Source organism: Netta rufina, assembly GCF_964035555.1.
Source record: "Netta rufina genome assembly, chromosome: 12".
NCBI classification, from domain to species: Eukaryota; Metazoa; Chordata; class Aves; order Anseriformes; family Anatidae; genus Netta; species Netta rufina.
The window spans coordinates 1,788,271-1,804,884 of NC_140135.1; the positions used below are offsets into that span (position 1 = coordinate 1,788,271).

At 34.8% G+C, this 16,614-nt stretch overlaps 1 protein-coding gene across 2 annotated transcripts in view; it reads right to left on the reverse strand.

Annotated features, from left to right (window-relative positions):
- Nucleotides 1–16,614, reverse strand: part of THOC2 (THO complex subunit 2) — a 53,610-nt gene that overhangs the window by 19,269 nt on the left and 17,727 nt on the right. Inside the window, exons 10-22 of one of the 2 annotated variants that reach the window (XM_084293981.1) lie at nt 15,490–15,645; nt 12,201–12,373; nt 11,866–12,061; nt 10,703–10,744; nt 8,709–8,750; nt 6,727–6,857; nt 6,538–6,639; nt 4,809–4,893; nt 3,943–4,036; nt 3,406–3,486; nt 3,054–3,150; nt 1,130–1,247; nt 147–326 (exon numbers count right to left, since the gene is read on the reverse strand). In XM_084293981.1, coding sequence (XP_084150107.1) covers nt 147–326; nt 1,130–1,247; nt 3,054–3,150; nt 3,406–3,486; nt 3,943–4,036; nt 4,809–4,893; nt 6,538–6,639; nt 6,727–6,857; nt 8,709–8,750; nt 10,703–10,744; nt 11,866–12,061; nt 12,201–12,373; nt 15,490–15,645 — 1,497 coding nt within the window. The remainder of the gene's footprint in view (nt 1–146; nt 327–1,129; nt 1,248–3,053; nt 3,151–3,405; nt 3,487–3,942; nt 4,037–4,808; nt 4,894–6,537; nt 6,640–6,726; nt 6,858–8,708; nt 8,751–10,702; nt 10,745–11,865; nt 12,062–12,200; nt 12,374–15,489; nt 15,646–16,614) is intronic. The other variant, XM_084293982.1, reaches the window with a different exon arrangement.

Consider the following 16,614-nt stretch of genomic DNA (forward strand, 5'->3'; position numbering starts at 1 on the left):
ATTAAAAAATTAAATTATGTTGGCATTGGAGTGTTATAACGATGAAATCACTGCAAATTTTGAAAATTCTTATATATTGTGCTGATACAAAATGCTGACACACTAGAGGTTACCAAAGAAAAGGCTTATAAATGTTTTTAACTTACCTGGTCATACAGTTTTCCCACCAGCTTCAGATGTTTTTCCCCTCCCTCTTGAAAGATCACACCATTTCTCTGCTGAGCCATAAGCAGGCAAAGTGGAAGGGCAAGGTCATGGTCCAATAATGCGTCTTTCAATCTCTGAGAGGATTTTTTTGTATTCCTGATTTGGCCAAAGTATCCACCCTGCACAGTACAGGAAAAAAAGTTGCCTAAATTTGGAAACAGCAAATTACAAATTTAAACCATACATGCTTCTGATCATGAAATTACTGGTGAATTAACATTGATACAATTTCTTGTGTGTCAATAAAAAATTCTCCCTGGATCCTGCATTGCAGGATGTAATATAGTATTGGAATAAGAAACAAACATAAACATGTCTTGCATGCTGTTAGTTTTCTACACAGTAAATGCCATTTTGTCATAGGCATCATGACACAGCATCTTTGAGCAGATCGTTGCAGACCTAGGTTTGTCTCCTATGATTCAATACAGCTATTATTCAATTCAGAAGCTTCAGAATTTATTTCTTATTCTAGATATTAATCTGCCTGGGGAGTTGAGTCTAGGTCAGACTCAATGGGGTCTTCGACACCGAGGTTGCAACAGCTTGAACCATTAAGATGGCTTAAGATACTACTCCACTCAACAGGGAGTTGCCACACTCAGAACTGGGCTAAAACAGCAGGACTGCACAACATACAAGCTCACTGGCTGCTGTAATTTGCAGTCTGTCTTGTAACAGCAGACAATGAAGGCTGCTTTCATTAATACAGGGATGCTGTGAAGGACAGCAACTAAGGCTTGTGTATACTTTATCTTGGCTGCCTGTCTGCAAGGTCTGTAAGCTCAATGGAGAAGGAAGGTCTGAGACAAAGGCAGTAACACCTTTCTCAGCTATACTGCCAGAGATCATCAATCAAGAGTCTTCAGGAACACTGTTAACAAGCAACAGCTATTATTAATTAAACCTAACATGAACACACCTCAGCTTTTAGTTGTTCTCCACCAGTCATGGCTTCCAATTGCTCCATCGTCATTTCTTCTGTAATTTCTATCCCTGCCATTTTTTGTACTACCTCTTTTAAAATAAGCAAATCAAAGCTGCACAGAAAAGTGGAATAAAAACAAGAAAAATTGCTTAAGAAATGGAACCTGTGACATTCAATACACAGTAGAAAGCAACTATATGATGCATGTTAATCTAAAATGACATCTTAATTGTTTTTTGTGGGGAAAAAGCATGATGAGCACACAAAGATTTATCTACTCAGGTTAGAAGTTATTTTAAAGCAGCACAAACATTCAAGAGCTGAATTTTACAGTCCCTTAAGAAAAAGGGATTTAATTGTTTTTGAAAATATTGAGTGTAGTCCTATTAGCTTTAAGTATCAACAGATTACTCAAAAATACATTGTTCTCTTTCTGTTGTTTTACATGCTTCATACTGTATCTATATCGTTTCACCTACTGTGAACATGGAATTCACAGATATTTTTCTTTTTCAAATTTCTACAACATGACAGAGGTTTTGAAATTTATTGGCACAATTAGTCAATGGAGCTGACGTGGAACACAGGAAACACATATTTAAGACAAGAAAGTACAAAACACTCCAATAATTATGCCCTCCAGCAACCAGGCTTCATTCCATGCTATGAATTCTAAGGATGATGACTAATCCTCAACAGAAGTACAGTTCAGGTATATCAGAATAACTCAAATAAGCAGTATTTTTTATCTTCTGAAATTTGTGACCTACTTAGAAAAAATGCATTGACCCATGCAGTCTTAAAGTTGTGTATTTAAATAATTTATACTGTTTATAGCTGGAGAAACAAGTAAAAATACATGTTCTGTTTAGGAACTGTGCAATACCTGCATATACTCTAATCCAAACACTTGGATACTGCAGTCCTATGGAACTGGTCACAGTGGTAAATCCATTTTATTTCTAATGTCAGAAGTACTAATATATAAATACGTATTTTTTTTTAATATTCTGGGTTTGTGTTTGTTTTTTAAATACTTAGTCTTAATATATAAGTCTTGGTAAAGACAAGAAATACTACTTACCCTCCTTCTGTAGCTCAATGTGATTGTATCACCATCAGAACACAAAACAAATTGGGGACAGGGAAACACGAGAAAAAGCATCTACTTTGCAGGGAAAGGAAAAAGCTAGAGTTCTCGATATAAATACCCTAAAATAACATGCTGCGTTATCTCCTGCTGTCTTTCAGTAAGCATATGGGGATTCATAATAGAATATAAGTCAATATTCACCTATGCAATGAGAAATAATCCATTAAAATTAGATAAGGAAGCAGTAATACTAAGTGATGATGGCAGAAGGACAGAAGAACATAAAGGAAGACTCAAATTGCAAACCTTAATAAAATTTGACTGATTAATATAGATATACCAAGAAGCAATTGAACAGTCATTATATAAATCAAAGTATTTAAAACACTATAAAAATCTTTAAAGATCCCTACAGACAAGACATTACAGGAAAGAAAAATCTGAAGTCTGAACAATCGCATCCTTCTATATCATAGCTGGTTTTGATTTTCCCTTTTTTTTAAATGTACAGTAATTTCTACAACAGTATTGCAGACCAGGAGGGCTTTTTTTTTTTGCCTGGTTAGGCAAGAAAACTATTAAAATAAGTTACAGATGAAAGACCAGTGCTTCAAATAGTAACACAGCACAGCTATACAATTACTGGAAAAATCCGGCAAACGTATTATTTTTTCTACTGAAATTTCTTAACATTTCTGGTAATATAAATGGAGCATTACTACTACTAGAGTAACTACTAATTGAGTGCTATATATCAGCAGAAGAAACATCCAAAAAAGACATTGTGAAAATGGACTACATGAAGATCAGTTGTGCAAGACTTGCCTCTTCCCAGCTTTCAGTTGGTTGGCTACATATTGAAGTAGGCCAGCAAGTTCAATTGGGTATTTCCTGAAAACGGCACCACAAAAGCTAGCCAGACCTAAAGCAAAGAGAAGCAGAAGCTGTGAATGGATCTTCTTATACATTGCTGATGTTCTATGTGTATTTGCTTAATGCATATATATAATTTTTTGTAATACAAATAAAAATATTTTTCCCTTGATTAAACTTGCCAGCTTTCCGTTCAAAAAAAATAGCTGGCAGATTCAAGTGAAAGACTAATCACAATGATCAACAGCATAGCAGATCATAGTGACAGTGAAGTATTAAATGTTAATGTAATAAAAATACTAACTCTGAAGCCAGCTTGAAATAGTAGTGTCGTCATGCTTCATTCTCTCCTTCTCGGGATTTGCCAGTGCTTCAATGATACAGTCTTTAGTGGAGTTAAAGAGAATATTTGTTTTCATTTTGTCAAAAGAAAAGCTATACAGACTTTTTTTCAGCTCCACAATTTGTAATGTATGAATATGATATACAAGTACAGCAAGCATGATACAAGGGATCCACTAAAATATAGTTCTGGTGGGAAAAAAAAATCATGAAAAAGGTGACTTAAGATCTTTAACCCATTATTTACAGGTTTGCTGTGCCTTCAAGAACAGTGCAAAAACAGTCAATCAACTTCAAAGTATAATTTTCAGAGTATGAAATTAGTGAAGAGCAATTAGAAAGTATTCTATAACCCTGTAAGTATAAAAGTGTATTCCAAAACTTCACTAAAATTTCCAGAAAAAAGCAGCAACCAAACAGTATTTACTGACAAAGACTTAATTCATCTACAACTGCAACTGAATCAGTACCAGATGTATTAATTTACATAAAAGGATACATGCCAAGACATCGTAATTCAGTGAAGTGAGGTATTTCAGTGAATCAACAACTGGGGTTATTAAGTTATCGTATTTTTGTATTTGTGATAAGATCTGAAAATTCGAAAAAGACACATTGAGCTGGAAAACAAACAGCATACCTTCTTTCACATAATAAACCAAAACCATTTAATGACACTCATCTTCAAAACCTACTCAAAATACTTAAAAATACGAGACAAAGCATCTCTAAATTCTAAAAAAGAATTCTATTAGCATTTTCTTTAAAATTGGACAATTTTAACTTTTAATCCATCAGAAAGTAAAAATCACAAAAACATTTCACTGATTTTGTTTTTTTCTAAGACCTCTCAAAATCCTAGAGCTTGAAAGCAGCAATAGAAACTTACTGCTATTTTAAGACTACCAAAAAAAAATAATTCATGAAACAACACAAACTGTATTAATCAAATTTTAGAATGCTCTTTGCTACATGATTTATACACAAACTTCAATACTTAAATACAAACAATTAATACTTAAGCTTATAAATAACTGGTAGATAAATAATCTGATGCATCATTCCTGAATAACCTCATCAGCACATCTGTGTACCTCAGACCTACCTCAGCTGTCTCAAGTATTTCACTCATATACAGAAGCAATGAAAATTTCGGTGCAGTTTTAGTTAAGAGCTATTGTCAACATTTAATATCTCAATTTGCTGTACTATAGAAACAAAGACTATCACACTTTAAAATTTGCATCAGAAAAGTAAAAAAATTGAAAATAGAACTGCCTTCTCATTAAGACCACAGGTGCTTTCCAATGCTCAAATATCCAGAGTTCAGATAAAAGAGTCTTTAAGACACATGTAACTACATACATAATCAAATAAAATCGTAGGATTGCTGTGACTGAGCTTTCCAATTTGTCTTCCAGAGGGTTTCACATTTTCCTTAGTTAGACGCCTGTAAAAGAGAACTTTTTTTATTGCAATGGATAAGTTAAAAGAATATTAGAACAGGCTAGATTCAATGAAGAGCTTTATTAGCTGCAGTGATTAAATCCTCACCAGAAGATGCACTTTTAAGAAATCTAAACATAGAAATATTATTCCTCTAGGAATCTGAAGCCTATAGTCCTAGAATGCGTAGAAAATAAAAACAAACCTATTGTCCCCGTGTTGCTATGGACTGAATTCTAGTTTCAAGTTTGAGCACCTTGCATTTTGAAGTTGTCAGCAGGACAGATACAGCTTACAAAAACAGCCCTTACTGTTAGCTTCTCATGCAAATTTAAATTAGCCACAGATTAGTCACTTAGCATTCATCGCCCTATTTATTGAAAACAAAAAAGCCCCCAACACCTTCCACATCATTCCTTAATAAAGATAAAAGCTTAACACTAAATCTGAGGTTGATACACGAGTGTAAATTGTACACATCAATATTGAAAGGCAACACCTCAGCAATTTCAGCTTCACTTGTCTCCAGTTCACACCCCACAGATGTTTAAGCACCATTTCTGCCTCAGTGATCACAACAGTACAACACTATCACAACTTCTAGTACTCTGTCAAAATTTTCAAAGTGGTCTTTATTCTGTACACATCTTCCACGAACAGCTCCAACATGAAGAAACCCATTGTAACTGAATCTGCAGAGATTTTGGTATGTAGCAAGGTTTTTGAGAACTACACTGTTCTAGTTGTTCTATGGAAATTGTACTTCAAACTTCCAAATTATCTCAGTTTCCTGTCTCAATTCTCTACCTGGAAAAGGAACAATACTTTAAATTGGATAACACCTTTAAAGAGTTTGGCCAAAACGATCATACACAAACAATTGTGCCTTAGTTTTATTGGCTTTTCATAGCAATCTTAACTGCCAGCAGTGTGGCTCACCTGCCCAATAGAAATCCACTGTACAAGAAGGAACAAAACTTCCAGTCTTCTCTAGCTATGCTCCAGGTCAGAAAAGAGAATCATAACCCTATCTAGATTTCACATCTGCAAGACTAAAGTCTCTTAGCCAGTAACAATTATTCTGTCTTGCCCAGGTAGCAATTACTGTCTTGTCATGAAAGAAAAAGTTTGCTTTTAGCCCAAGCTATACAAAGAGAATCCATATCCCTGAGATGTCACGTTTGAAGTAAATCTTCATGCAACTTCAAACAATTTAATATGAAAACAAACCTTTCCATTTAATTCAATTTACGGCTCTACTATGAAAACTACAGAGAAAGAAACTGAGACAAGACTTTTCAGTCTGTTGGGATTAAAGAGCCTCCATACGTAGAGAAAATTTGTTGCGCTCAGACATTCCCATAAGCAAAGCAGTTCATCGACAGCAGCATATGCATGGAAATTTTTTTAAAAACATTTTATGGGTCATTTTGCAGATGAAATACCCTTATGGGTGACAAATTAGTCCATTTCACTACTTATTTTACAGTTTTTAAGCACACTACATTAAATATTTTACAAACAAGGATCATCAATGAAATTGAGTCATTAGAAAAGGAATGTATATGTCAAGGTATTTTTTTCCTTCAGCTGGTGAGATGCAATACACTGCATCACAGTTGATAACTTATGGAATTACACAACTTACTTCATAATATATTTGGCTCGGTCTATGGTTTGAGCTTTAACTTTCACCAGAAGTGGATGACTATTGTAGGTTTCGTTCTTCCATTGCCCATAAAGACGGTACCTTGAAAAATAAAAGGAGAACTATTTTCAGTATTCATGGTTTATAAGAGGCCACTTCCAAAGAACAGAAACAAGTTATTCTACTCACCGGTACTGGTATGGAAAAGTTTTGAACATTCCCCATAATTCCTCAGACATGCATGCATTGCAGTCCATCAAAGAAAGAGATGGAAGCAGAACTTGATCGGTAATACTCAGCAAACAGCTAAACAGTATCTCCTGAGATAAAGACAAAAACCTCAGGGTAACTACCATGTGTATCAAAAACAACATGAATTGCACATTTGCCACAAAATTATGACTTGTTAAACAAGAACAAAATCTAAAATGACTTAACTAATAAAAGACTTATGATGTGAGATATTATTATAATCAAGGACCACATACACTGTCAGTATTTTATTTGCCCGTATAAAATCTTTTGCAAAGTAGCTGACATTTTTCCAAGTGTTATATTCATACTACAGAATCAAATACATAAAAATGGATAAATTAGGGACTTGTAGGAAACAGATTTTGGCAAGTAACTTCAATGGATGAAGGTACTCCTTGCTTTTACTTAAATTTTCAGAATTCTGGGTTAAAAATCTAAAGGCATTACGTGTTCCCAAGGCACACAGTAACAGTTTCCATATTTTTCAATATAAACTTTTTTTAAAACTTTTGTTTCCCATTGGGCTATTAGAATAACCACTATGTAAAAAAAAAAACAACTTCAAAAGAGTATCATCTTTAATATGGTATCACATGCTACAATATAATACATAAAGACTAAAAAAATAATCCTTGTGTTTTATCACGCACATAATTCACACTTCCATGTATGAGCAGCTATCCATGTCTCCAGCCAAGATTTTTTTGCAACATGTAACTCAGTCATGGATCCAACAGCCTTAGTAGTCAGAACTAATTCTCAACTGTGCACTCTATTCACTTCTACACTGCAGTTCCCTTCTAGTGAGGCATAACCAAACAGTTTATGCACTACTTGGCAGTTTCTTATGAGTCTCACTTTACCCACATGACCATCTCCTGCAGGAAATGGACAGACTCAGTCTGCAACTGACTCCCTCTAACACACTTTTTTAACCCACAGAAATTTTCTCAGAGGTAAGAAAGAATGGGATAAACAAAGCCTACAGAACAGCAATCATCTGCAGAAGACTGCATGACTCATCTGCAGACTATGGATCACAGCTGATGATCACAGTTAATAAGTTCTTCACAATTTTAAGTGATTCTGATCAAATTGAACTCTTAGTTCAATTAGTTCTAATTATTAGTACTTTTAGAAACAGTTCAGATTTTTCTTCCCTCTGCCATGATTCGAGAAGTCATGAAATCATGACAAGTGAGAAACTGAAGTAATAAGAACCTGCTGAAAACTACACAGACTTCATACTGAAAACTTGCCTGTTCATAAGAAGACTGATCTCAGTGGGATACCTGGATTTCACTGTGGCCCATCTCGAGTTAGCCAATAAACAAAAATTACCAATTGTAGTGGAAGTACCTACCCTACTTTTAATTTCTCATTTTTCTATGCTCTTATGCATAAATTATTTAAAATACAAGATGCCACCATGACAGTGGTATTTATAAGACAGAGATGCTCTGATTCTAAGCTGACAGGTAGTAGAATGCACTAGGCTATTAGAACAATATTAATTGTGAGGCATCTGTGGGGAGAGGAAAACCCAAAGCAATACAAAAGACTGTGACTGGCTCAAACCTGCCTATAAAGTCAAGACAAGTCTTCAGCGTACATTTGGTAAAGAATTAAATTCTACAGAGGAAAAAAGGCTGCACATTTATTTAAAACTGAGTCTCAGTTAAACTCTCAGAAGAACTCCTTCCTCCTCAGAAGATGAAGTAAAATTGACAACACAAGTTCACCTCCACAAATAAAAATAGACTGCCATTTTACTAAACTAAAATATGTAATAAAAGCAGTGTGCAGGAAGAATGAGATCATTAGAACATTTAAAGCTCTGCCAAGAAATACGTAAGAATTAGCTATACTAGAAATGTTACATTTATTTTCAGATCAAAGGTCTTTAAGAAACTCACCATTTTCTCTCTATCTTCTTGCTTACTTCCATCAGACTGAAACTATAACAAAGACGATGTTAATTTCAGAAAAATTAACATAACAGTTACTGTTTCAGAACAAGGTTACCTCAGCAAAAGCACACACCTAATGGGCCACATGCCTAGTAAATGTTTACTTTTCCAGATTGGTTAGCATTAAAATAGTTGCAGGCCTAGTGGGTGGAAGGACATCTAAAGACCTACACATATCCTCCCCAATCTTCATTAGCACCATCTGCTGCAGTGTATGCTCTTAATGTTACACACTGCAGTGCTTTCATCTGTTCAGATAAGGCCTCTTCCTCCTCCATCCAAATCTCTTCATACCTACTTTCATCATCTCTGAATTGTGTATAGGACACAGCGAAGCCCCATGCAGAAATCCTGCCATTGATCCATTATGCTGTTTGTGCATGCAGCATTTGCAACCACCAAAGATTTAAAACACACCTAAAAATCCATAGGATAAAGACTTAATAGTTCTTTAAAAAAAAAAAACACACGCAATACAGGGAAGAGCGGAAACCACTAATATTTGATCCATTTGGGGAAAAAACATCAGGGTTATAAAGTTACTTTTACTTCATTTAATACCTACCATGAACATAAGATTCATTACTATCTTGTCTATCACCATAATGTAAAATTTTGACTCTAACTTACACATTTACATATGACCAAGATTCCACCTTCTCTAAAGCATACTTTTATCTAAATTCATTACTAGGTACTAAAATTGTGTTTGACTGTCAGTATCAGTATTTGTTCTAGAAAACACTGCAAAATATACAACATGAAATGGATTGCTTATTTAGAAACATTCTAACAATTCAAAATCAGATGCCATCCTGCGAGAAAAAAAATATTTTTTCTAGTATTTTCAACAGCTTTTAAAAAGCAACTCAGAGTGAATTAGGTTCTCAGCACTACACATACATGGCTCATGAAATTACCTCGCTGATACAATGTGTTCTTGTCTCCCCCAAAACCCTGAAAAATGAAGACTGATCTACAATTCAAGATCAGCAACTACAACTTTACAGGATCTACGGAGGTAACCAAAAGAAGTTTTAGCTTCATATGGAAGCTTGCTGTATTTAGTTGTACTTGTTTGCAAGTGAATCATTTAGATATCTATCTTGAAGTCCACTATGGAACAGAAAATGCCTGAACCCCAGTCTAGAGAGCAGGTCAGCAGCAGTATGTTGTACTATGCTGCAGTATAAATTTATAGTTTCTGGCATACAAATCAAAGCACAATATTTTATCAATTGATAGGATTTACTGTTAATAAGAAATATAAGAAGTATACTCAAAGATTAGCTACATAAACTCCTTGGTGAAACTGGTAATTACTAATGGAGTTTACCAAGAGCTTCTAAAGAAAATTAATATATTTGAGAGCTACTTAGTTTTTGTGAGCAGAATCAGTAGAGAAATCGCAAAGCATTTTCTTTATTTTTGAACAAAAATTCAAATGCATAAATGAAATATATAGCTTACATATGTGGTGACACTGAATGCTTACGTTGAAAAAGATAACTCAAGCGTCAAGGAAATTTAGTAATACATATGAAATACTGTTTTCTTACTGGAAATAAAAAATAAATGCACCTCAACTTCTACCTAAAGAAGAACAGGACTTCCAACACAAATTACCAACAGCTATAGATTATTTTCCCTGTCGTTTTCTCACAATACCCTCTCAAGATTTTAATCGTAATTATACATTTCCTTTTTTGTTCCACTCACCATAAAACGCATAAGCTAACACACCAGTAAGTGCATGATTATTTTAAAGCTACACTTGAGCACATAAGCTGTAGTGCAGTGTTAGTAGTTTAAAATTTAAACTACTGAGTTAACTTAGTCAAATCACCTCCAGTTATAAATATATCTGTGTTACATACAGGTTTCTTAACCAGAACATGCTGATGGCAGTAGTGCATTAAAAATAACTTTCCCTATGTTACCTTAACCATTCTGTCACTGATGAATTTCTTCGTAGTTCCAACCTAAAGCAAATAGCTAAGATGTTGCTCATCTTTGTCATGAACACATTGAACTACCGTATTTATATTAACTGTAATCCAAGTATATATATATAAATATATAAACAAAACTATAATCAAGTAATCTCCATTCTATTGCCCACATCCGCAGAGAAACAAGGTCTTACAGATCTTCAGTACTTGAACTTAATTACAAAGTCAACCTAAAAATCTGCTGACAGCCGTATTATGAATTACTCCCTTGAAATTATGATTTCCATATTAACTGCACTACAATTGCAATACAGCATATCATTCAAACACCACTCTTCTCACAGGCCAGCAAGAAATAAACAGGAATATTAGCCACTAGGGAATCTCATAGTTCTGGAAGAGAAGATGCTGGAAATTATACCACATAGAAAGATAAAGAAGTAGGAAAAAGATTAAAGTGCTTTAAGTTACCATGATTTACAAGAAAGACTACTAGGAAGTCAAACTTTGTGTAGGTTCTGTCACCCCATCCTTGAATTTTGGGAACTGAACGTAAGAGAACTCACCAAAATCTGTTAAGTTAAATAAAAGCATCTTCAATCCTAACATCTGAATTCTTATTTGTATACCTCCAAATACAGCTGGACAGCAAGTACAGCTACCCCTCTGCTAGGTACGTTGACAATGCACACTCAGGACATTCTAATGTTTGTTAGCTGTAGCCAAAATCAACAATATTTTTACTTGAACTTATAGAACTGAAAGTTTCCCCCCTTGAATACCATTTAAATCAACCAATCATCAAGTGTTTCACTATTACAAGTTAAAATAAAAAGCTGGGAAATAGTGATTTTTAAGGTGTTTTGTTTTTAATAATAAAAAAGTCTTTGAAAGACTTTGAATTCTGAAGTTTCTCAGAACTGCTATTAATTAAAAAACAGAGAGAAACCTCTACTGTTGACTTGGAAAATAAAACAAAATGGTTAACCGAAGAGCAAGTTGCCAGAAAGGTAGCTAAATTCACTAGCCTCTGTCTGAGCTTCTAATTATATTCCAATGGAGTTCAGAACAACCTAGCAGCCTTTTAAAACAGGTCATATGACCAATTCCTGAACTTGCATGCAGGAATGTTTGTTTTTTGTCTTACTAACCTCTTTCATAAATGCTTTTCCAAGGCGCACCACTTTAGCGAATAAAATGGGATCGTGGGACAGGTGAGGACCAAGGTAGCACAGCATGTTGAACACTTCCTTTCTCAGGTCTTCAAAGCTGTCTGCTTGTTTTGGTGCTCTCTTGTTTGGCAAAGAAGAAATTGGTGACCCTTTTGCCCCTTTTGGTACACCAACCCTGAAAATAAGATGTAAGGCATTTTGCATGAAAAATATTTAGACATATAAATACAGTTAGGCTCACTAGTGAATTCATGGTTGTAAGCTTTATGTAGTTTTCACACTCTTTAGCAACAGAAATCTAGCTTTTACTTTACCTGCGGTACAAAGGTTCAATTGTCACATGCACGAGCTGGCAAAGGGCAATTGCAATAGGCTTATGTGAAGTAGCATAAAATGGAGGCATCTGATCCATAATACTTTGTGCATGCTGCCAATCACCAATTTTTAATAAAGCTTCCAATAAACCAAGCTTCTGATTATCTGGCGGCTGCAAGACAAACAATGAAAGTCTTTCCATAAAATCTTTTTCCTTAGGTAGCACACAGCTGTAGTCCACAAGAAATTCCACAAAAATATTATGCAGATAAAATACTAGTTCATATATATATTTATATGTAAAGTAAAAAGTAAAAACAGATTTTAGACATTTATACAACAAGAACAGTTCAAAAGCAATAATAAACCAGTCCACCTGGAATCTAACATCTTAAAGAAAAGATTGAAAATGAAGTTAAAGACACTGAGCTCCGAAATACCTGTGATTATGTACTTTTCAATATGTCACAATCTATTACAGCTTGCTTCTTCACATGACATTTTAACAACAAAGCAAGCATGTCAAAATCCTTGGCATAGTATGTTACCCTGGATTGAAAATATGAATTTCTTAACTTTTTCCAAATAATTTATTTAGCAAAACTAGATTTAAAAACAAACTTCCATGTCTCTTAGTTTGCTCATATCCAAAGTTTCACACTGGCACTTAAAACTATATTCTTCTAGAGTAAGTGCAAGACTACAGAAAAATTTAAATCACATATTGTTTGCATGAACTTCGTTTCCTTTTAAAGCTATTTATAAAACTTACTTGCAAGTGTTATAAACAACTGTTTTTCTGATAGTTACCAAAACATCAAACAGTATAGTATATACAGAGGAAGTTTTCAGAGCAAAAAACGTAGAGGTCTTCACAATACTCATATTGAAATCACACAGTAATGTAGCTTCACTTTTTCTTCAGGAAAAATATATATCCATACAGCAGAACAAGATCAGCCTCTTGAAGATGAAAAAGGTACATGCACAAATAGAAATGCATACACTAGTATTACTTCACCATGCAACTCCTTACCATGCAATACCAAAGTTCCTCTGACACCAGGGCTTGTATTTTTAAAGTCATTCTATACTGTATTAATAAAAGGGTACACTGATCCTTCACTGAAACATGTAAACACTTTGCCTTGTTCAGTATAAGCAGGAAGCTTGAAGTCCACATTCAAAATTACTTCTTAGAAGTCATGTTGTTTAAAATATAGTAGAGTCGTGATTATTTTATTTGTATTACCATAATAAAGTTTGATACTACGAAATTGCCTTGTTGGGCGATTACCACTGTACTAGAAACCATGTTTCAAGCCACACAGTCTTTCTATGGAAATGAATATTGCTTCATTTCCAAAGCAGGCACTGCTTACACATACACATTGCTTGACTGGGTCTGTCCTTAAATAAGCGTGCTCTTCCATAACATACTCTCCAACAGCAAAAGCACACAACAGAAAAGAGTCAGTCTAGACTTGCTGTCAAATCTCATCATACTGTTGAGTTGTGACCTTAAGATTTTTTTTTTCATCTCCCTCTCCATCTGTTTTCACTATTATTTGGTTACACCAAATGCATCCCAAAAGGCAAGAGTAGATAATGCATTTGACAACACTATTCATATTAAGAGTCATGAGACAATGAACTTTACTCAAAGGACAGAACTTCATGAATTTAAAAAATAGTTAAGCCATAAATTGTTAAACATTTTTCTCTCTTATCCAGGCATATATTTCACAGTACCATATCAAAAATAGTATGTTAAGACTGCATACTGGATAAAAATCACTCATAATGGGACTGCCAGTGTTGGAACCTGTTGTTCCTCATTGCTACAAATTGCATAGCTAACATACAAAACTATTACAGAACCAAGCCTTTTGAGAAACAGCATGCATTCAGAGAAATTCAGTCAGAGAAACTGCTTAAGTACAGCTCTTTGTTTTCCCACCACAGACTCAGACTTCATTACTCGTCACTCCAATCCTTCAAAAAAAAAAAAGTTGCAGTTTTTGGTACAGCTTCAAATTCCCTAGTTCTTAAATATAAAGCTCAGCTACAAGAACACTGTCTTAATTCTTCTGACATTACTGAGCAATGTATATGCTCCCTATGTCCAATCAAGAGTTCAATCTTCCATCAGAACATTATGACATGTGAGCTTCAGAAAATGCCAGGCAGCTCATCTGATTGTAGAAAAGACAGACCAAAGCAATGTCATTTAATAAAAAGCAATATAGAAATAATGAATGGGTAAAAATTAACACTAGTGAAAGGAATCAGTTTAAGCAGCAGATGTAACTGCAGTTGAGCACCAGAGAGAGGTGACTTTATCAGCTGCCCAAGGAACCAAGAAATTAGTTTTTTCAAGCTAGGCAGAGAAAAAAGAGGAGGAAGGAAGGTCAGAGAGACAGATAATCAAAGTAAGGTAGAACAAATGGGATTAAGTAGACAAAACAGATATAATGAACCCAGAAAGATACAGAAAATTAAGAGCAGTAGTTATCAATACTGATGGACTTGTCCACCCTTTCCATTACTCAAACTATCAAATGAAAGTAGCTTTTTTTTTTTTAAGGTAAAAAAAGATACTTCAGCCGTGGTTACAACTCTGAAATGAAGAAGAAAACAAGCTACCCAGAAATAAAAATTACTGTTTTTCAACTACACTTAAAAACAATGAAGCAAGCTATACCTAGGGCAACACAGACAAGACATGACACAGTAGCACCTTAAATAAGAAGTACACATTGACACAAAGATACAGGTCTAATGGAAAGCACAAAGGACAGTTTCTATACAATATGTACAATTAAAATGTGTTTTCTACACTGGAGGCTAATTATACTAGCATTCTTAAGTTAGCAATTTTTTTCATCCCAATTCTTGACCGAGAGGAGTAACAAATGCATTTTACGTCTGCATCCCTACAGTATCGACTATGATTATAACGTAAGACCTAGAAGACACAGTTTTTGAAAGACTCTGAAGTACGTGAATGCCAGTACACACACTGGGGAGCTGATACAACGAAGAAGAGTCATATTAATTAGACAAGGAACCAAAAGCCTAAAATGTACAGAAATCCAGAACGAATTCCAAAGAACATGCTTGCACTTTTAGCATAAATGAAGTGCTATCAGAAGATAAACAAAGCCTTCCAAGAACAGATACTTGGATACCTGTATTTTTATATGTTTGAAAAAATATTTTTGTAACAATGACTATGTTCAGTTTAAAGTTGTTTTCTTGGAAAAGAAGCTACTCACACACACTAACCTTTTCAGTTTTCTCCTCCTCTTTTTCTTTTTCCTTCTCCTTTTCCTCAGTTTTTTCAGAGGATAAGACAACCATCGTAAGTTTTCTGACAATTTGCTTAGCTTCCACTATCTCTCGCTTGTGTTCTTCAATGATGGCATTATCTCCTGGAAGAAGCTAAGAAAACAGAACAAACATGATTTCTGAAAATGAGAGTTTGCTACTCACTCCTGCTTTTCATAACCAGAGACCCAAGCAGCACTTGTGTCCTTCCTCGATACTAATCAGATAAAACATTCCTTGAGAGATTTTTCTTGTTATCATAATACCAACAAGGAAGCATGGTATTAACAGACTTCTGAAATCAAAGACAGATGAAGAATAACATCATTCACACCTTCCTCACAACAATCGGTTGCATAAGCTCCCCTTTTCCACCAACAACACAGAACTTGGGATTCTTTCTTCTCCCACTTGGAAAGGTTTAAAGAGTTACACCCTCCTCATTTAATAACACAAATCTATTAAGATTCACCAAGAAATACATAAAGTAGAATGAGAAGTAGCAAATCACATCTTTAGGACCTAATGCCTGCTACGTACGTCTGTGTGCATAAATAAAAGCAAAGAACGGTTCTTGCACGACTGTGGGGCAGGGGAGCGAGGACATTCTTGATGTGAAGTGTAAGCCTGACAGCTGCTGTTGTACAGAAGCTGCACAATACATACCACCACATATATATACATATATATGCACACACACACCATACACCATATAATACATACCATGTAATAATACACTGTATGATATATACCACAATGCTCAGAACCTCTATGTTAATTATCTTCATGAAACTCTCATATCAAGTGAAATTAAGCCTGACTGAAAAGAGGAAAATGCCATGCGGAACACACAGTCAAAGTTAAACAGAGACTAGCAGAGAAAATTCTGGAACGAAAGCAGATTGCAAATGAGGCTGAGAATCAATGTGACTAAAGGTGAGCGGTACAAATAGATGCAGGGGCCGTTCCCACCGCGAGACTGGCAGAAAACACAAATACCTATACAGGATCCAGCTGAGATTGCACAGGTGTGAATTGAAGCTCTTTTTGTAACCTCACCAACATTCCTTAACAAACTAACAT